At 43.1% G+C, this 21,026-nt stretch overlaps 1 protein-coding gene across 2 annotated transcripts in view; it reads left to right on the forward strand.

Moving 5' to 3' along the window:
• dock9b (dedicator of cytokinesis 9b) overlaps window positions 1-21,026 on the forward strand; it is a 39,169-nt gene that overhangs the window by 12,081 nt on the left and 6,062 nt on the right. Inside the window, exons 10-51 of one of the 2 annotated variants that reach the window (XM_034548235.1) lie at window positions 99-173; window positions 290-430; window positions 1,177-1,521; window positions 1,611-1,693; window positions 2,013-2,135; window positions 2,226-2,305; window positions 2,409-2,596; window positions 3,153-3,218; window positions 3,626-3,718; window positions 4,007-4,118; window positions 4,315-4,433; window positions 5,673-5,759; window positions 5,904-5,993; window positions 6,133-6,248; window positions 6,670-6,739; window positions 6,858-6,983; window positions 8,361-8,432; window positions 8,526-8,672; window positions 8,901-8,984; window positions 9,099-9,210; window positions 9,333-9,511; window positions 9,632-9,739; window positions 9,885-9,996; window positions 10,383-10,513; window positions 11,477-11,591; window positions 11,688-11,754; window positions 11,858-11,905; window positions 12,293-12,429; window positions 13,137-13,252; window positions 13,336-13,473; window positions 13,580-13,762; window positions 13,838-13,951; window positions 14,817-15,032; window positions 15,202-15,259; window positions 15,917-16,023; window positions 16,706-16,828; window positions 17,135-17,248; window positions 17,504-17,509; window positions 18,881-19,027; window positions 19,615-19,825; window positions 20,177-20,367; window positions 20,460-20,560. In XM_034548235.1, the coding sequence (XP_034404126.1) occupies window positions 99-173; window positions 290-430; window positions 1,177-1,521; window positions 1,611-1,693; window positions 2,013-2,135; window positions 2,226-2,305; window positions 2,409-2,596; window positions 3,153-3,218; window positions 3,626-3,718; window positions 4,007-4,118; window positions 4,315-4,433; window positions 5,673-5,759; window positions 5,904-5,993; window positions 6,133-6,248; window positions 6,670-6,739; window positions 6,858-6,983; window positions 8,361-8,432; window positions 8,526-8,672; window positions 8,901-8,984; window positions 9,099-9,210; window positions 9,333-9,511; window positions 9,632-9,739; window positions 9,885-9,996; window positions 10,383-10,513; window positions 11,477-11,591; window positions 11,688-11,754; window positions 11,858-11,905; window positions 12,293-12,429; window positions 13,137-13,252; window positions 13,336-13,473; window positions 13,580-13,762; window positions 13,838-13,951; window positions 14,817-15,032; window positions 15,202-15,259; window positions 15,917-16,023; window positions 16,706-16,828; window positions 17,135-17,248; window positions 17,504-17,509; window positions 18,881-19,027; window positions 19,615-19,825; window positions 20,177-20,367; window positions 20,460-20,560 (5,051 nt within the window). Of the gene's footprint in view, window positions 1-98; window positions 174-289; window positions 431-1,176; window positions 1,522-1,610; window positions 1,694-2,012; window positions 2,136-2,225; window positions 2,306-2,408; window positions 2,597-3,152; window positions 3,219-3,625; window positions 3,719-4,006; window positions 4,119-4,314; window positions 4,434-5,672; window positions 5,760-5,903; window positions 5,994-6,132; window positions 6,249-6,669; window positions 6,740-6,857; window positions 6,984-8,360; window positions 8,433-8,525; window positions 8,673-8,900; window positions 8,985-9,098; window positions 9,211-9,332; window positions 9,512-9,631; window positions 9,740-9,884; window positions 9,997-10,382; window positions 10,514-10,725; window positions 11,592-11,687; window positions 11,755-11,857; window positions 11,906-12,292; window positions 12,430-13,136; window positions 13,253-13,335; window positions 13,474-13,579; window positions 13,763-13,837; window positions 13,952-14,816; window positions 15,033-15,201; window positions 15,260-15,916; window positions 16,024-16,705; window positions 16,829-17,134; window positions 17,249-17,503; window positions 17,510-18,880; window positions 19,028-19,614; window positions 19,826-20,176; window positions 20,368-20,459; window positions 20,561-21,026 lie in introns of those variants that run through there. The other variant, XM_034548242.1, reaches the window with a different exon arrangement.

Consider the following 21,026-nt stretch of genomic DNA (forward strand, 5'->3'; position numbering starts at 1 on the left):
TGTATGAATACCGTACACACACTGTCCTTGGATTTCCTGATTACATTGTGGTATGTGGTGATGTTGAACTGCTTCTTTTTTGTTGCTTTGTTTAACAGACTGCCAGAGATATTGAGTCCAAAATGAGAAGTGAAGCTCGCCTCAAACTCTTTACTTTGGACCCTGACACACAGGTAATACCTGACGACATGCAATACAAATACACTCCTGTTATTTACTCATTTCACGACCAAAAGGTTCTGCCGTGGCTTTGTAATTACATTTTTGACCTCATCTCCTGTTTCCACAGAAACTGGACTTATCTGGCATTGAGCCGGACGTGCGTCAGTTTGAAGAGAAGTTTGGGAAGAGAGTCCTGGTCAGTTGTCAGGACCTGTCTTTCAACCTGCAGGGCTGTGTCGCAGAGAATGAAGAGGGGCCGACCACTAATGTAAGTTTCAATGAAAAACCCATTTTGTAAAATACAGTTGAAGGTGTTAACCCTTGTGCCTTACTTTTAAAAAATAAGCTCTGTTGTGGTTTAATGGGATTCAAGGGGGACACATTTTATTATAGGAGGTGAAGGCTGAACTTCCGACATTTAAAAAAAAAAAGTGTCATATGCATAAACGCAGCCAAACAATAAAAAACAATAACACATGTCTATGACTGCACGTGTATTTGCAAGTAAGACATTATGGAAAGGTCCTTTAGCAAACGAGGGCGAGGTCTAAATCAGTTAAGAAGATCACAGACAGTTCAGATGGCCCACTTGGCTGCCACGTCAAAAGATTGTGCTGTTGGCACGAGGAATGGCCGCCGCCATGGCAAGCGGCCTGGGCCTCCCACCACGCATTAGCACCAGTCTGAGGCTGGTTTCCTGCCGTGACTCTCCAAGGTCTCCGTCTCTGTAGAGAGACGACTCGCTCTACACTCGGCACTCAGCTGGGAAACCACAGCTATTAGCTCAGGAGGCACACACACACAACACACACATGCACATAAATGGGTTTGAGTAATGGAAAATGCACGATGGAAAGAATGAATGAGCAGACGAATTACATCAATGGTCCATTTAGACCTGATGGAAAATGTGAAGTGCATTCGGAAGGAAGGGTTGTTCTTTCCTTACTGTTCGTCTCTCATCTTCCCACTTCCATCGCAAAAGTATTTTTCCTCTCATAACTTTCATCTTAGGTGGAGCCTTTCTATGTGGTCCTGTCCCTCTTCGACGTCCAGAACAGTAGAAAGATCTCGGCCGACTTCCACGTGGATCTTAACCACCCTTTGGTGCGACAAATGACATCAGGCTCCGGTAACAAGCAGGATTTGCACATCAATGGCGCCGGCGACGGCCCCCTAGCTGGACGACGGCAGGCCAGTGGGCTCCCGGCAGGTGCCCTCCAGTACCCCAGACAAGGGGTGTTCTCAGTCACGTGCCCACATCCAGAGATCTTCCTGGTGGCCAGGATGGAGAAGGTCCTGCAGGGGGGGATCACCCACTGCACCGAACCCTACATGAAGAGCTCAGACTCCGCCAAGGTACAGAGATTAGTACCAGTGAGAAGGATATGGCTGTAAATTACTGTGTGCTCAACAAATGAATACTCTGTTTTCTTGCATCCCTGTAGATGGCTCAAAAGGTACTAAAGAATGCCAAGACGGCCTGCAGCAGACTAGGACAGTACAGGATGCCTTTCGCCTGGGCTGCTAGGTATGAAAACCCCTTTCATGACAGAGAGTTAATAAGATTCAAGTGACTTCCCCCATACAGTCCTTCTTGAGGCGTGTGTTCTTCCCAGATAGACTCATATAAATGACTTCTTGCTTCCAAAAATCAAGGTGACTTATTCTCTAGTGCTGTCATGCCACATATTGTCATTCAGATGTAGAAAGCTGCATATAAAGTGGAAACTGTCAAATGAAAGTCAACCCGCTGGGAGACATTTTTTTTTTGAAACCTCCGGCTTGGAACGCTATTTCTTCAGTAGATCCCGTGACTTCTTTTTTTCTTCTTTTTTCTGTCCCTGCAGGCCTGTGTTCAGAGACGCATCGGGAACTTTGGACAAAAGCTCTCGCTTCTCAGCTCTTTACAGACAGGACAGCAGCAAGCTGTCAGACGAGGACATGTTCAAACTACTGGCTGACTTCAGAAAGTATGCTTTTCCCCCTCTCTTAAAGATACCGCTACGTCTAGCTTTGAGACATTTCAGTCATTGACGTTTCTATGTCCATTTTCCCAACAGACCGGAGAAAATGGCCAAACTCCCTGTGCTCTTAGGGAACTTGGATGTAACCATTGACAGCGTGGCACCGGATGTAACCAGTAAACCCCTCCAAATATTTACAAAGTCCCATTTCATTGTCTATTTTATAATCATCCGACTTTAACCTCGAACTCAGTGACTCCTCTCGTTTCCTGCCCTCAGACTCCGTCACTTCCTCCTACGTCCCTGTGAGGACCTTTGAAGGCAACGGGCCCGGCAGCGCTCTTCTGGAGGTGGAGGAGTTTGTGCCCTGCATCGCCAAGTGCTCCCAGCCATTCACCATCTATAAGAACCACCTCTACGTGTACCCAAAACACCTCAAATATGACGGACAGAAATCCTTTGCTAAGGTAAGAACAGTAGTATTAATGTAACACACCCTCGAACAAGAGGAAATAGGGGACACTAACTTTTATTTATTTATTTTTTATAACATGATCTGCACTATTCAGTGTTTTTTCCCTTTACATCTGACATAAAATCACTCCGAAACATATGACTTATCCGTTTTGGAAAGGGGATGCTTGGCCAGCATTCTCTCGTCATCATCATATTGTGTTCCTGTTTAGCTTACGAGGCAACTGGCAACGCCTCAGGCTCGTCCAGCCAAGCAGCAGAGCTGGATAGAATTATCCTCATGCAGAGCAGCAGCTTCTGATTAATACATTAATGCAGGGTTGGTATTTTCACTATAGGGAACCAACCTGCCTCTTTTTCCCATCTGTCTGGCAATACTTTGCCAGAAATATCTTCCCTCTCTTTATAGACACTAATGGACGTCTGAAACGGACACAGAGAGGCACAGGAGAGAAAGTGTCTGGCGATATTGGTTCCAGGCCAGCAGGGATGTCTTGGAACTGGTTCCTGCTTTTATGGTCTGCCTTTTATTTCTCTCCCCCCTTCCAGGCGAGGAATATTGCAGTTTGCATTGAATTCAAGGATTCTGATGAGGATGAGGCCCAGCCGGTGAAGGTGCGTTTACATGTCAGGAAATGCTGAAAAAAGTCAGCCCCAAAATCACCTCAGCCCAAAAAGCAGAATCTGCTTTTTTCAAAACAACAGATTTCAGTCTGATTACTTTTTGACTTTACAAAAAAGATTTTTAACAGACTTGTTGTTAATTTTTGACTCTTTGGTCTTGGTTTAGGGACTTTAAACTTGACCTTTAACTCGCTGGTCTTGACTTGGATGTGATTGTAGACGTGTTAGTCTTGAATCTGTCGTGACTTTGGACCGGTTGGTCTTGACTTTTGACTGGCTAGTCTTGACTTTGGCTGTATCCACCTTGACTTTGAACTTGTTAGTATTGATTTTGGAGTTGACTAGCTAGTCTCTCTCTGTCATGTTTGATGATCTACTACTTTCTGAATCTACTGCAGTGCATCTATGGTCATCCAGGAGCTCCTCTATTCACTAAGCAGGCATATGCCACCGTCCTGCACCATCAGCAGAACCCTGAGTTCTATGATGAGGTAGGTCTGTACTCATAATCAGTTTGAGTAGTATAATCTGTAATATGCTTATTAATGGCTACAACCATTAATGGAGAAAGTCAAATATGCTCGATGGCATATTCTCAAAGTCAAAACATTATATATTTATAGAACGCAGTGTGTTTTGAAGTAAACTCTCACCTCCTCTCATATTGTTTGAGCACATTTCCATTCAACATTAAATCCTCAGTGGAAATGCTCTGCAGGTGTTTTCCTGAACACAGCTCCCTTTGTCATGAGGAATCAACCCATTTTTCTCTTTTTCAGATAAAGATAGAGCTGCCTACCCAGCTGCATGAGAAGCATCACCTCCTCTTCACCTTCTATCACGTTAGCTGTGAGAGCAACAGCAAGAAGAAAGACCTGGTGGAGGCTCCAGGTAGGCTGCAGATTTCAGTCACCTCGGGATTAGAAAGAAAACTGTTTGATACGGGCAGACGTAATGCGTGTGTGATGGTAGTTTTCATGAGTCTCCCCAGTAGGTGGAGATATTTTAAATGGTTATCTTCCCGCTGCAGCCGGCCCAGTATTACCACTGCTTTACAAACATGTGGCTGTGCCTGCTTTACACACAGTGGGTTCAGCATGGCTGCCTCTGCTGAGGGATGGCAGAGTCATCATGAACGAACAGCTGCTGCCGGTGGCCGCCAATCTGCCCATCGGGTACCTTGGTTCTCAAGATGGTATCAATAAGGTAAGAAGAACAGTTGTTTTCTACATCTGATTATTTGTTCAAGAGTTATGTGTGGAATTGGTAGGCAGTTTAGGTCATGGTAAGGCTGTGAGGGTCCCTGAGGACTCTAGGACTGCCCATCTTCTTGTTATTTATGGCAAGTCATTGATTGTTTAAGCTTCAGGTTTTTGGCCATCGCCATCTTGGCTTTAGGCAATGCCATCTTGTTTTTTTTATCTTGGTCTCCATTTCTTTTTTTGCAACCAGAAGTGACACTAGAAAGCTGAATAAGACATTTTTAGGCAACTAAAGTTTTCAATTCACTTTTTAATGAACTAAAAACACACTATGTAAGGGTTAAAGACTTAAATTCCTAAAAGGAAAACATGGTAACTCCCAGACTGGACAATGTTGTGGTAGCAACCTGTCAATCACCTCGTAGCCCCGCCCTAAAACATACCATGCTTTATGGTCTGTTTGACTCTAAATGTACCATAGTGTACTAAATCAACATCATGCTGTATTGAAGATGACTTGAAGCTAGAGATTGAGACCATAAACTGTGTTTACTGAGGGAATAAATCAAGAGAGAAGTTTTATTTCTCATAGACTTTAATACAATCCGACTTCTTTTTGCAAACACAGGAGTCAATTTTCCAAATTGGTTTAAAGGATTCACATCCACTTACATTACCATAGGATCTGATGCCGCTTGTGGTTAATGAATAAAGATCTTATTAGCGGTGATTGGATTGGGGCCTTGCAGGGGTTCAACACGCTTTCATATAAAATTCCTGTGAAATATGATTAGCATTCAAGTGTTATTCATTAGGACTAACAATCAATTTCATCTCACCATTGAGACCCCTTAGTGTTGTTTCTTAAATGCAGGGCTAACTGTGTACATTTAATTACTATGTACACAAAATTGGGGATTTCAAATGACCTGCCTGTTTAAGAAACACTTTTCTCAAAATTAGATTTGACAACGTTGAGCCTATTTACTAAGTTGTTTGGTAGGACATCTGTTAAAAAATAAACGTACAAAACCTGCCATTTATTTTCTATTTTTAAGGACTCAAGTTGGAATTCTTTTTTAAAGGCTTATCGTCCACTGTCGCCATTTGGCAAACAGCTCGTCATCCTATTTTACAAAATAAACCTCTCACTGATCAACTTGTCTATGCCTGAGCATTAATCAGGTAATGCAGTTTTTATTCAGTATGCAGGGTGGTAATTGCTGCCCACTCGTCATTGCAGCACTCTGGTTCGGAGATCAAATGGGTCGACGGAGGAAAACCCCTGTTCAAAGTCTCAACTCACCTCGTCTCCACAGTTTACACTCAGGTAGGTACAAATTATGTCCATTACTATCACCTGCTCATTGTAAATTTAAATAAAATGTGTATTAAAATAATATGTTTCCTTTAGGATCACCTGCTTATTGTAAATGTAAATAAAATATATATTAAAATAATATGTTTCCTTTAGGATCAGCACTTGCACAACTTTTTCTACCACTGTCAAATCATGGAGATGTCAGAACAAGCTTCAGAGGGGGAGCTGGTTAAATACCTAAAGGTATATCTAATGCGCCAAAGAAAACACCGGAACACACCCTTCTATACACGCCTCTTCTATAAACGCAATATTGTATTTCTAGCATTTAAGGGAATATAAATATAAATATATATATTTTGTATTTCCTTAATCCTCTTAGAGTCTCCATGCGATGGAGGGTCATGTGATGGTCAACTTTCTGCCCACCATCCTCAACCAGCTGTTCTGCGTCCTAACCAGAGCCACACACGAGGATGTGGCTGTCAACGTGACCAGGCAAACCACACACACACACATTTACACACCCATGTGTGAAATCCAAGTTTCAGCAGTAATATATTTGTTGGTCTCTTTTAACAAACTTCATGAAATAATAACTGCACTTTCATCTTTCCAAAGTGCATGCCTCTGTTTCTCTGTAATGGCCTTCTCATTAGATGCTCACCTATGTCGTGCACACTCCATGTATGTGTCTTATATCTCAGTTGTGTGTGTGTGTGTGTGTGTTTGTGTGTGTGTGTGTGTGTGTGTGTGTGTGTGACTAGCCTTTGAAGCTGTGTAGGTAGTGTGTAAATGAGGTGTTAGTGCATCAGAAGGAGTACATGTAATTCCTATCTTTGGCTCGTTCCTTCCAGTGAGCCTCACTTCCCCTTGTATATTCTTTTATATTTCTATATCCTTATATATTTCTCTTCAGGGTGATGGTTCATGTTGTGGCCCAGTGCCACGAAGAGGGGCTTGAACATTACTTGAGATCTTATATCAAGGTGCAGTATTTTACTCACTATATTTATGATGATGATACCCAGACAATATATTGTTGTTATGTTCCTCTGTTTCTGGAGAAAGTAAATTGATACAATCTGATTTTTCTTTTTCTCTCAGTACGTGTTTAAGCCGGATCCTTATTCCTCAACCGATGTAAAAACAGTTCACGAGGAGCTGGCTAAAGCCATGACGGCCATTCTCAAGCCGTCCACAGACTTCCTAACTAGCAACAAGCTGCTAAAGGTAATCATTGTTACCTAACTAACGGTGGCAATGCCTCTTTCTAAAGCATTTCTTTTTAGGACGATAATTTTACACCTATACATGATTATTATATACATTATTATAATATACATGATGGTAGCAAAGCTAGTCAAGCTAATTCAGTTTAGCTTTTGTGCAAAAGGCTAGCTGTCTCCTTGGGGGTTCATCTGTATTTTCCGGGGCCGATGCTCTTGATACAAACAAACATTGTAAGAAATTGGTATGGGCTGTCTTCACAGTTCAAATTGCAAAGGAAGAAAGGGAGATGCTTCAAATCCAGTTGGAATGGTAAAAAAAACGTTCAGCCTGTGTGGAGATAACAATGTCTTTAGAAAAACAGAAAGAAAAAGGTCTTGCCTGCAAATTAGAGAGCGTTAGTTTTAAGGAGTAAACTTCAGTGGGCTGTACGCTGTAGGCAGGTGATAAACATACATTGTTGAGAACATAAAACCCATTGAAAGGTGTCATTTATGTCTCGTAGTAAGAGGGCATTAAGCTGGGGAACAAACCAGCATGGACACACAGATACGCTTCCTTCCCTAGTTAGCTAGTACCTAGTTTAGCATTCTAGCTTTAATTTTGTAGTTACTTCAAATTGTGCACACTGTTTGTATGCTATTTCTACATTTCTATGGCTTAATATTTTTATTTGATGCCAGTAAGTCCAATTCCAAACTCCATTTTGACCAAATATGTAGTTTTCTTTCATGCTACTCAGCGAAAAGATAGATTTTCCAACAAAATGCCATACTTCTTTTTAAATAGGTTAACTGAAGCACACCCTGTCCGAATGTTATCATCCCACTAGACGGCCGTTATCCAATAGGGCAAACGGCACCTACTTAGGTTTAGGAAAAGATCATGTTTGGGGTACGTCTGGTACTTATGTAAGTAAATTACGTTACGTTACACTACGTTACTTTTAAGTTAAGTTAGGTTACTTTTAAGTTAAGTTAGGTTAGATAAATTAACTTTCACACAGGGCATAAACAGCAGTTTCCCGGGTGGAAGTCTTGCGTTTGTTTGACCACCAACCCGATCCCTTACGTTACATACTGGTGCTCTTTATTCAATGTCACCTGACTTTCTCCTTTGCTCCTATCATAATTACTACCACCACTTAAGGTTAGCGTCAATCGTCTTTTATTTGTACTAGTGATCAACCATGTGAATAACGGCCTTCTGAACCTAGTAGCAGGCCCCTTCTAACCTCTGACATCTGTGAGGCTGATAACCGCTGATCACGCCCATTCAATCCGCTGATAACATTCTAAGCGGGTGACTGACATATGACTGATGTAAATTACGTTTAGGTTTAAGGTTTTTCCTTGCAGTGACTCTGTGTTTGTGTTACAGTATTCATGGTACTTCTTTGAAGCTCTGGTGAAATCAATGGTTCATTATCTCATTGAGAGTGGGAAAGTCAAGGTAGGTCTTCTTTTTGTCTTCTGTTCCTTTCTCTCACTTATTTCCTCGGAGTCTCAATCCTCCCCCTCTTTTATGTTTGCTTCCCTCGTCCAGCTCTCCAGGAACCAGCGTTTCTCAGCATCCTTCTACCACGCAGCGGAGACTCTGGTGAATATGCTGATGCCACACATCACCCAGAAATACAAGGACAACCTGGATGCGGCTCGCAATGCCAATCACAGTCTGGCAGTTTTCATCAAGGTGGGCCCTACTCCCAGTGCATGCAGTCCCGTATTGCCTTTTGATACGTAGATTATTACAAAAATGTCCCTTTGGTTTCGGGTCGGTAGAGATATGTACAAATCATCGTCACTGCAGATATTTATAAATGATTCAATTTTTTTAAAAGATTATTCAGTTTAATTCAAAGAAAATTCCGCTTGCAGAAAGAAATCAGATTTATAATGTTTCTTTCACCTTTTCACTCAGCGCTGCTTCACTTTCATGGACAGAGGCTTCATATTCAAGCAGATCAATAACTACATGAATTGCTTTATGCCTGGAGACTCCAAGGTTAAAATGCTTTCCTTCTACCATCCACAATATTCTTATTCATCATTCAGTCATTAAAAGCTAACTTTAGACCAATACAAACTTCCTTAAAATGTGTTTTCTTTTTCATTCCAGACTTTGTATGAATTCAAGTTTGAGTTCCTGCGTGTTGTTTGCAACCATGAGCACTATGTCCCTCTTAATCTTCCCATGCCCTTTGGAAAAGGCAGAATCCAAAGGTTCCAAGGTAAATGACACATACTTTTATCTAAGTGGTGCAATGTATAGTCTGCTTGTTCTGGGCATCCTCTCAGTATCTTTTAATCTTTCAATGTGAATGTTATTTCTGCTGACTGATACGCGACTCAGATCTTCAGCTGGACTATTCTCTGACCGACGACTTCTGTCAAAACCACTTTCTGGTGGGGCTGCTGCTGAGGGAGGTGGGTGGTGCCCTTCAGGAGTTTCGAGAGATCCGTCAGATCGCCATCCAGGTGCTCAAGGGGCTGATGATCAAACACACGTTTGACGACCGCTATGCTGCGAAAGTGAGTTCTCGGCCACCTTTACTGTATGCTGAACACCCAGAGTTTTTTTTAATTTGCCAAATGTTTGGGGTTTTGGGTCACACTTTTTTGACTGTATGAGTACCTACTGTGTCATTCCAGAGCCAGCAGGCCAGACTCGCCACCCTCTACCTCCCTCTGTTTGGTCTGCTCCAGGAGAACGTTTACAGACTTGACTTGAAGGAGTCTGCCCCCTTCAGCAACCACAATGTAAGCCTGACATCTAGTGGTGGGAAAGTGAACAGTGGCTTCTATCTGTTTCCAGCAAGACCTGCTATTTCATCAAAACGTGAATTACTGGGTTTATGTTGGTTCAGCTGAAAACATTCTTTTACTTTGTCACTCTCTGTCCCAGAATGCCAGGGAGGACTCTCTGGTACCCAACTCCATGGTGACCTCCCAGAAACCTGGGAGCTGCATAGAAAATGCTCTCCACAAAGATGTGTTTGGAGTCATCTCTGGAACAGGTAAATGCTCACTCCAGTGTCTTACCAGGCGCAAAGTCAGAGCTGATGCAGCTGGAATTCTCTTTTAGGTCTTCATAATGAGCAGACATTCCTAACATTGCTCACACAAGTTGGTACGACTACAAGTAGATGCATGTTTGTGACCAGGGGCCCATTGTCTTATGACTTTAAGTGGGTTATACATTTCTGGTGAAATCTGGAAGCTGAAACTCAGTTATTATTTTACTTTTTCTGGACTCATTTTCCATGTTGGACCACAATTTTAGTCATTTTTAATTTGGCAGCAAATGTATGCGCTCTTCTGTATATCAACTTGTACACTGTAGATATAATCCCATCTTCTGACATGCCCAAAACGTATTTTCTTTGTACTCTTGTCCCTGCAGCCTCCCCTCACAGCTCCACTCCCAACGTCAGCTCAGTGCAACACGCAGACTCCAGAGGCTCTCTGGTCTCCACCGACTCTGGAAACAGCTTGCTGGACAAGAGCAGTGACAAGACCAACTCCCTGGAGAAGGTGGGTACTTGAACGAGGCGGGACAACCACTTGATTTGCAATATTTGCGTTGTGGTAAAAGCCGCTGGTCTGCGAGACCCAATAGAATGAAAATGTGATGAAAGTAAAGCCGATGCCAACAAAACATAAGGGTGAAGGTGGATAGTTTGCAAAGCTCTCCCATGAATTTGATCAATTTTCCCTCTTGGACATCCACGCTCTCCTCCCTCCAGAGCACCCACACCCCTTCCCTTTGCTCTGTAACTACCCAACCCCACCAAAGAGAGAGATTTCCCAGGAGGCACTCTGTCAACGTGCCCCCTCTCCCCCTGGACCCCGGGGGCCGAGTCCCACCTCTGAACCGTGCGACCAAGCGGGTCACCATGGACTTCTCCCTCCTGTCCGTGCCTCTACCTGGCTTGCCGCAGGACAGCGACAGTGATCACGGCAAACACGTCGGAAGTCACGGGGAAAACACACCGATACAAGTATTTTGTTTGACCTCGGTGACCTCTCCACCGGAGACTTTTGGTTACAATTTGTACAGCAAATTTGTGACGATAAACCAGATCTGGTGCTTTTGTTACTTCTTGCGTGGAATGATTCCAATTTAGAGACCAAAACATGCAGACATCTGCACAATACGGCCAAAATCCTTCTTTTCTTCTGAGTGTCCCACATCAGGGAGTGAGCGTGCTTTTCCCAATGCGGATGCTGAGCCGGCCGCTTTCAAGTATTTCATCAGATGCTGTAATGTCGCCATCAATGTGTTTCCTGAAAACCTGGATTCCATGTTATCTCAAAGAGCTGCTGCAGCCCTTAAGTACTTTGTCTCCCTCCGAGGAAAACGCTTGACATTTCTCACCTCTGACGTTCTTTATCTATTTGGAGTTTCCATTTTCCTGCAAATCCGCGCCCAATAACTACATCTTTTCTCCCCCCCTTTCATTTCCGCCTCGCCCCACTTTTCCTGCTCCCCATCAGTACCAGTGTGCCTCGGCTCTGGGCAGTGCCGTGCTGCGCTGCAACAAACTGGACCGGGACGAGATCAAAAACGTGCTCATGTGCTTTCTGCACATCCTCAAGAGCATGTCGGAGGGTAGGGCAGCCCGTCTGAGTCATTGTACTGGATTCTGACACACACAGGTCCACATGAACAACATTGTACTCTTTTCTCACCGTCTCATCACCTCAGAGGCCCTTTTTGCGTACTGGAACAAAGCCGCTCCCTCCGAACTGACAGACTTCTTCACATTGATAGAGTGAGTACATGACCAGACAAGCTCTTCATGATAACGTTGATTAGATAGTTGGGTGGAAATGACTTCAGGGGATTGACTTCCCTGTTCTGTGTTTTCCCTGCAGAGTCTGCCTTCATCAGTTCAGATACATGGGGAAGAGATTCATTGTCAGGTAAAGTGTTCAAGCGCATAAATAATGTCCCCGTATCTCATTTTAGAATTGATTCTTGAACTTAAAACTAATTTTGTGCATTATCTATGCAACAATATGACTCACGCTTACGTATTGGACCTTTTAACCCCTTTTGCCTTTGGTTTGTTCCCTCTTCTGTAACACTGCTGGCCAGTTGTTTTGTGATTAATGTTGCGGCCCCTCCTGCATGGGTAAGACATTGCTGTCTTTTTGTCCCATTGAATGCATGATGCTCATTCATCTGCTTTTTAATGCTGACATATTCCCTCATTTGATTTGCGTTCGCCCGATCCCTCCGTGCCTCTTCATCTAAGCAGTAACTTTGCTTTCCTGTGAGCATAACTGGCATTTCTCTCCTGCCAACAGGAGCCAGGAGGGGGCGGGGCCTGTAGCCCCCGACAGGAAGTCTCTGACTCTACCTGTGTCTCGTAACAGGGCGGGGATCTTGCATGCCCGCCTTCAGCAGCTGGGAACTCTGGAGAACGCTCACACCTTCAACAACAGTGAGCCTTCCTGTCCTCTGCAGATGTTTATTGGGCAAATAGTGGGCACGTAAACAAATAAAGTGACTTTCATATTCCCCAATGTTAAAACATCCCGTTCTATTGTTTCTGTTCATTTCCACCGAGGCTATCAGTAGGTATACTGTCATATATCGCAAGGTATATTGTTAGAAAGTTAAGTAAATTAAACAACAACAACAAAAATATGACCTGCCAAATGTTTTTCCACCCTTTTTTACAGAAGAAAACTAAAACAGTAGTAAAAATGATCCTTGTGAAAACCTTTTTTCTTTCTTCTTTCAACAACTTCATAGATTTAAAAAAAGGAAATACTATACTTGCAAAATCATAAATCATAAACACAGGACCCTGAGGGCTTCCGTATTATCCGACATCAGGACTGCAGAAAGTCTCCAAATCTTCCACCGCAAACTAAAAACACACATTTTCCGACAATAGCTTGAATAACAGAAAAAAAGAAAAAAGCACTTACATGGCACTTATAGCACTTTGTAGTTTGGCTCTCTTGAATATGATGTACTTTCTTGATTCTTGTTCTGAGTTTGTACTCTCATAGTTGAATGCACTTATTGTAAGTCGCTGTGGATAAAAGCGTCAGCTAAATGAAATCAAGCGGACGATGTGCTCGATATCTATCGCTGTAATGAAGCCATATTTCCTCAGGGCATTTGTGCTTTCTCGTGCAGTGTACTCTCACACGGATGCAGACGTGAGCAGCCAGTGCCTGCTGGAGGCCAACGTGTCCACAGAGGTCTGTCTGACTGTGCTGGACACACTCAGCATCTTCATCATGGGCTTCAAGGTATCAAACTATCTGGGTACAAACCCCCACAATGCATGACACTCGGGTTCTGGTTGGTCCGACGCGCTCTGCTGTGTCCTCAGACGCAGTTGAATTCGGATCTCGGTCACAACCCCCTGATGAAGAAAGTGTTCCAGGTGCATCTGTGCTTCCTGCAGATCCCTCAGTCCGAGGCTGCCCTCAAACAGGTCTTCACCTCCCTGAGGACCTTCATCTACAAGGTGATTTCAATTTGTGGGTGGCTACGGAAATAAGGACATTTTGTCTTGAATATCATCTTTCCTAAAAACCTGCATTATTTCCTGTCTCCCCCCCCCTCCCCTCCAGTTCCCCTGCACCTTCTTTGATGGCCGGGCCGACATGTGTGCCTCTCTGTGCTATGAAATCCTCAAGTGCTGCAACTCCAAGCTGAGCTCCATCCGCAGCGACGCTGCCCATCTCCTCTACTTCCTCATGAAAAGCAACTTTGACTACACCGGACGCAAGTCCTTTGTCCGAACACACCTGCAGGTATGTGTATCCACGCGTGAAGAAAGCCTGTGTCCTCGCAGGTCATGCGTCACTTTCTCTCTATTTTCGCCCCAGGTGGTCATTGCTGTCAGTCAGCTGATTGCCGATGTCATCGGCATCGGGGGGACCCGATTCCAGCAGTCGCTCTCCATCATTAACAACTGTGCCAACAGTGACAAGAGCATCAAGGTGAGCTTCTATGAGGTTTGATTTACATAACTTTATAAAACATGTACCTTGTGTTGACATAGAGATGTTGTTATTATTATTATCTTCTCACCTGGAAGAAAACATGAATCTTTGTCCTATTTAAAATATATGCTAGTGCTGCACTTTATCCTCTTGTGGCACAAATAAGTATTACAAACGCAAAAGATCCGGAAAAAACATTACAAATTAAAGAAAATAAATCAGGAATTTATGGGTTTTTTCAAGATTATTCTGGCAAAACCTTTATTATTTATTTGTAATTCCGTAGAAAATTAATCACCAGAATGATTTACATAGAAAAACAAACAAACCAGAAATAAAAGATAAAAGAAATTGAAAAAAAGAAAAAACTAAGGTGGCTGGTTTAACCACTTTTGCTAAAAAAAGCCAATTCCTGCCTCCTTCGCGATGCCTCCTGGGCCCTGCCTCCTGCCATGGCCCCGCTGATGCCCCTCATCTCTACTTCCTTCTTTTTCATGGATTGTGGAAATCTGGATCGTGGTCCATGCCTACTACTAATTATTCGTAATTTCTGTCATATTCATTGAATGTGTTTATGTAACTCTGTAACACTGTTCATTCTGTACACATGACATCTATTGCTTCTGTTCATCCGGGGAGAGGGATCCTCCTCTGTTGCTCTCCTGAAGGTTTCTTCCATTGTTTCCCCCTGAAAGGTTTTTTTCAGTTTTTTTGGGGAGTTTTTCCTGATCCGATGTAAGGTCAAAGGTCAGGGATGTCGTCTGTGTACAGATTGTAAAGCAGGCACATTTGTGATTTTGGGCTATACAAAATAAACTGAATTGAATTGAATAGAGGAGCTAATGTGCTTGTACCATTGTAGCACACAGCATTTCCATCAGATGTTAAGGACCTGACAAAGCGCATCAGGACGGTGCTGATGGCCACAGAACAGATGAAGGAGCACGAGAACGACCCAGAGATGCTGGTGGACCTCCAGTACAGCTTGGCCAAGTCCTACACCAGCACGCCAGAGCTCCGCAAGACCTGGCTGGACAGCATGGCCCGCATCCACAACAAGAACGGAGATTTCTCGGAGGTCATTTTTATATTTTTAAACATTTAAAACAAAACATATTTTAATCATTATGACATTTTTAATTTCAGTTAGCTGGCACAAACTTACAGGACACAACTGCTTTTACATTTCACTTTAGTATAGCATTTCTGTGCTAAGCTGTGATTGTGTTTGTCCACTTCACCTGCAGGCAGCCATGTGTTACGTGCACGTTGCTGCCCTGGTAGCGGAGTACCTGTGGAGGAAAGGTGAGTTGAGGATTGGCAGCAGAAGCATGTGTTTTCTGAACGTGGTGTGCTTCCTTTTTATAATAAATAACTGCTTACCATTTGAACTTTTACAATCCCAATTTACAGAGGGCCTATCATACTCATGATAGGGCCTCTGTTTAACACGAGAGAAAGAAGATTAGATGCTCAGTCATAAAAATGTATATCTTACACATATCAAAACTAAGGAATGTCTGCACAAATTAATGCAGATTCCCTCTCATTTTTATAAATAATATGTTTTATCTTTTATTTGCTGGCCTTATTTACTCTTCACATTTCTTGGTTCTTTTACTGCGTATGTTTTCAGGCGTGTTCATGAAATCCTTATGTCATTGGTTTACTGACAGGTGCCTCTTTACACCCGCAGGTACAATGTCAAATGAAGAGAAAGATGACCCGTTGTGGTAGCTTAACTAGCAGATAGCTGTAGCTACTGTACATATTAGTGTGTCGCAGCTACATTATATGTCAACATTGTTATTTCTTTATTTAATGCAAGAAGAATGTCAGCTAAGCAAATGTCTTATTAATATTTCCAATGTGTTTGTTATTTTCCGTGTTGTATTTTTTATTTATTTGTATTAACTTTGAATGAAACCTTCCCCTCCTGTTGGTTCTGTCTCTGCGTGTTAGGTATGTTCAGGCAGGGCTGCTCAGCCTTCCGCGTCACAACCCCAAACATCGACGAGGAGGCAGCCATGATGGAGGACGTCGGGATGCAGGACGTCCACTTCAACGAGGTACGGTGGAATCCTCCACTCGCCCGTGCTCTGAATATCTGCACGTTCAGCTGTGTTAACCCAGCGTTTAGGATGTGTATGTTTGAAGCTGTCACACATTGACTAATGTCTAAAAGAGCTCTTATCTCTGTTCAGAGTATCTATTGCTCTGTGTAGACTAAATGACAGTCTAGACTTTGAGCCAGGGCTTGGTACATGTGCTGTTAATCACCTTGAGAAAACAAAAATCTCAGGAGGGCTCAAGTCCAGCACCCCTGGAGGTGTTCAGGGATTCCTTGCTCCAGGGCACTCCGGCAGGGCAAGTGGCTTGTTGACACAGTGGGCCGAGACCAGATCTCCCTGTGAACTGATAACCCGGTGAAATTGAAAGTGATGGCTGGAGAATGGGTGAGCTTTTTACAAGTCGATCAACAGACCCCGGAGACAATGGAAAAACACTTTTTTCTCTCCGTCCGCTCTGAAAACCTTTTCCTCTTTACAAGCTCATCCCCCAATAAAAAAAGAAAGGAGATGATGGATTCATTTCCTCCCGCGTCGGCTGTCTTTACAGGAACACTATGCTCAGTTTGGAGTCTTCTAGAGAAATAACAGCCAACCGAAATGTCCCTCTTTGCAGCAATTATATAATCCAAGCCGAGACTGCGGGGAAATTAATGAAGTTTACATGTATGTATCTGTCCAGGAGGTGTTGATGGAGCTTTTGGAGGAGTGCGCTGATGGCCTCTGGAAGGCGGAGCGTTATGAGCTTATCGCTGACGTCTACAGGCTCATCATCCCCATCTACGAGCAGCGCAGGGACTTTGAGGTAATAGCAGGATTAGTGTGAACATTTCATGGAACATGGTGTGCATCTTGGATTAAAAAAATGTATCATTCCAATAACCCTGCAATAGATACATAAGGATATGCTATATATGCTATATTTGGTTTAACTTGTTAATTTTGTGTTTAGAAGTTGTTATTAGTTATAAAAAGGTATAAATGGAGACTTAAGAATGTTGCTGCTGCAGCCTTACTTTGGTCTGGTATGACCAGTATGGAATGGTGGTAAAGATTACAGAGATCATTTAAAAGGGCATGTTCATGTTCTGATTTATTGATTTGTTAACAGAAACTGACTCACCTGTATGATACCCTCCACCGTGCCTATACTAAAGTGATGGAGGTGATGCACTCTGGCAAAAGACTGCTGGGCACATACTTCAGAGTGGCCTTCTTTGGACAGGTAAGGGGCGGAGTTTCCAAGAGACAAAAAAAGAAACAATGGAGAAAAAAAACAATACAATGCATGAATGCTAACTTAATCCAAACCCTTTATTATCAGTGTGATGGTTATGTTATCTCTTTCCATTTGCCAGTATGCACATTCAGTGCGCACACAGACACACACACACACACACACACACACACACACACACGGACCTTTGAATGTTATCCTTTTAATAGAGATGTGTCTTCTTCTCTCCTCCCCCCCTCCAAGGCTGCGGTAAGTGTGTAAAAGGTTCCGCTGTGTGTGTTAACCTGGGGTTCTCTTCCATGTCCTTGCACCATTATATTGTTTGAGAGCTGATGTCATTCAGTTCAATCAGTGCCAGAATGTAGCCTACATTTATCTCGATGGTGGGTTGCGATTGCCGAAGAACAACAACGTGGTTCCCAAAAGTGGGAAAATAGTCATTTAAATGCAGATGTTGTGGCATATGCAACAACAAAAGTGCATTTTTAAGTGTTACTGTTGTATATAAGCTAAATGGCAAACGCTTGCACCCCCCTGCCCCTTCAGTGGGTATCCTGGCCTGCTCCACCCACACACTTCTGTGTGCTTTTCCATGGATACATGACTGAGTACTGCTTGAATCAAATATTGTTTGGGAGGTGACCAGCTGGAGTTTGCATGTCTGTTGTTTTCATACTCCTCTTTCTACTTCATTGTTAAGTTAGCATGCAGTGTTGGATTTCTATTCACCCAAATCATTGAGTGTCTGTGTTTCTTCATTTGATTAGTTGTATTTTATCCCTTAAAAAACGAGTGAGGGGAAATAATTCTGCTGGTCTGTTTTCAAAGTCTGATTGAAAATGTTGTCTTTCTGATGTTTATGGCGAAGGAACAGGGGGCAGGTTTCTTTGTGCTTGTTATTGTAAAACGAGTTTCGAAACAGAAAAGGCTGAAGTGTACAACTGCAAGTTTTATTTTCTCCATGCACTTTAAACACACTGTACAGAGAGTCTGTATTATTTCAATTAAAACCTACCTATTTCATCCTATTTGGAAGTGGTGCCTCTTATGGCCAACATTTGTATTACAATAACAAACCAAATCCACCTGATAATTTGTTTTCCACCTGTTTTCACAGAAAAGCATTTAGAAAAATGTATTTTGGCAAAACATTTATCCCCACTGGTTTCACGGTCCAATTTGTCTTTTTCAGGAATTCAGAATGTTTATCCAGTAAAACCTTTTTTCCACTTGTTCTTAAGTCATAAAGACATGAGAGAAAACAATAAAGATCAGACTTTTTCAGTAAAGAATGTAGTTATTACTTAAATCTGCTGTGCCATACATCTCTTTTATGGGTTTTCTTCAGCAATATTTCTTTCTGGGGACTATTTAGTTGAGTTAAAATGTGTTTTGTCTTTATAGGTTATATAAGTTGTCAAATCTTGAAAAATAATTACCCATGTTAATAGTTCAGTCTCTTTTCATATTCAAATCAAGAAATTATTGGAAAATTGCAAAACAATTAAAACAAGTTGGCAGGATTAAACAGTCTTTTTCAAGGATTGACTTGAAGCTACAGGTGAGCAAGTGGCCTAACACTGTTGACCCGGCACGTGATTTCCTTCTTCTCCTCCTCAGGGCTTCTTTGAGGATGAAGACGGAAAGGAATACATCTACAAGGAGCCCAAGTTCACCCCGCTGTCTGAGATTTCCCAGAGGCTCCTGAAGCTCTACTCCGACAAGTTTGGTCAGGAGAATGTCAAGATCATCCAGGACTCTAGCAAGGTGGGATCCCATTTGTGTGACGGTTAAACGGTAGTCCCTGACACTTACAACATCTTCCTTCCTCACTCCCTTCCTTGGGCTTTTTTGGGAGGGTTTCAGAAAGAGGGTGAATACAGGTTTATTCAGACAGACAGCACGAGAAAAACAATTCTTTTTTTTTTTAACATTAAAGCATATAGGCTACACATGTTCTAGAAGAAACCCAAAATACAAGTATGCCCTGAAAATGAGCATTATGTACCCTTTAAAGCTGCTATAATCAATATTTGTATCAAATGGCTGTATGTGTAATGTGAGAACCTCCACTTGCAGTTACAAGGATTTATACCACTCTTGAAGACCAGGAGATGTTAGCTTAGCTTAGCACAAGGACTGGAAACAGAGGTACACAGCTAGCCTCTGTTCAAAGCTTAAAAATATGTACCAGCACCTTTAAATCTTACCAATTATCACATTGCATCTTTTTTTGGAAGCGCGTTTGTCAAAATGTCAATCCGTTCTCCCACAACCACTAGTCTTTTACGGCTATCTATGTTATTATTATTATTATAGTTATTATAAATAAAAGCCTCTTTGTGAACCCACAGGTGAACCCGAAGGACCTAGACTCCAAGTATGCCTACATCCAGGTGACCCACGTCACGCCCCACCTGGACGACAAGGAGCTGGAGGACAGGAAGAGCGACTTCGAGAAGAGCCACAACATCCGGCGCTTCGTGTTCGAGACGCCGTTTACCGTGTCGGGCAAGAAGCAGGGAGGGGTCGAGGAGCAGTGCAAGCGGAGGACCGTCCTCACCAGTAGGTCAACATGTGAAATGACTGTCAGGAAGCAAAGAGCAAGAACACCTCCCTGGTTGCCATCTATATTGTACTCAGGTGCTTGTCAGTCACTTGAAATGCTAATCAGTTTAAGCCAGATGAGGTTTATTACTATCCCGTCCACTTAATACTAAAGTTCAGGTGTTATCTAGCCTTGTTAATAATCACACCGACTGATAGAGATGGTTAATACCCCGATTATAAATGTTACCGCAGAGACACAACTGGACACACAAGGTGTTTACATGTCTCAGTGTGACCTTTGTGATGATTTTAATGTTTTTAAGCATATTACGTGTCCTTCCCGTCCTATTTCCCGTTCCCACCCAGCCACCCACTGTTTCCCGTACGTGAAGAAGCGCATAGCAGTCATGTACCAGCACCAGACCGACCTGAGCCCAATCGAGGTGGCCATAGACGAGATGAGCGCCAAGGTGGGCGAGCTGCGACTGCTGTGCTCGGCCGCCGAGGTGGACATGATCCGCCTGCAGCTCAAACTGCAAGGCAGCATCAGTGTGCAGGTACGAAACCACAAGCTTGTGCTACTTCAAATCAGTTTTCCTTCTCAGGAATTGTGTCATTTAGGATCTTTGACCTGGTCTTTTTTTCCCAGGTCAATGCTGGTCCACTTGCTTACGCCAGAGCTTTCCTCGACGACAGTAGTGCCAAGAAATATCCTGACAACAAGGTCAAACAGCTCAAAGAGGTGTTCAGGTACTTACCAATGACGCAAAATGTATGTCCCTTGTTTATAGAGCAGTCTCGCTGTGCGAGTGGCACCTTTGATTCAATTCATCAAAAACAAAGGTTGGATTGTGTCACGCCCAGGCAGAACACAGGACACAGATGCAGGGTTTTGACAGGTGAGCAGCGAGGTGTGGGCCCAATGAATCACCTGTGGGCGCAATTCAACCGGGACAAACAAACGATGCTCTGGACACCCACGAGGTGGAGGTGCCCCATCATTCGCTTGCTTCACCTTTTGTTCTATCTGCCAGGAAACCGCTCCAACCACACAGTTCAGTGGGAGGATGGGTTCTGGTTGCTTGGCAACAGGCTCGGGGTTGTAGATGCGCGACAAGGCATCTGGCTTGACGTTCCGGGACCCTGGCCTGTAAGACAAAGTAAAGCAGAAACGGTTAAAAAACAATGCCCACCTGGCCTGGCGTGAATTTAGTCT

This window comes from Cyclopterus lumpus, chromosome 2 (genome assembly GCF_009769545.1).
Source record: "Cyclopterus lumpus isolate fCycLum1 chromosome 2, fCycLum1.pri, whole genome shotgun sequence".
NCBI classification, from domain to species: Eukaryota; Metazoa; Chordata; class Actinopteri; order Perciformes; family Cyclopteridae; genus Cyclopterus; species Cyclopterus lumpus.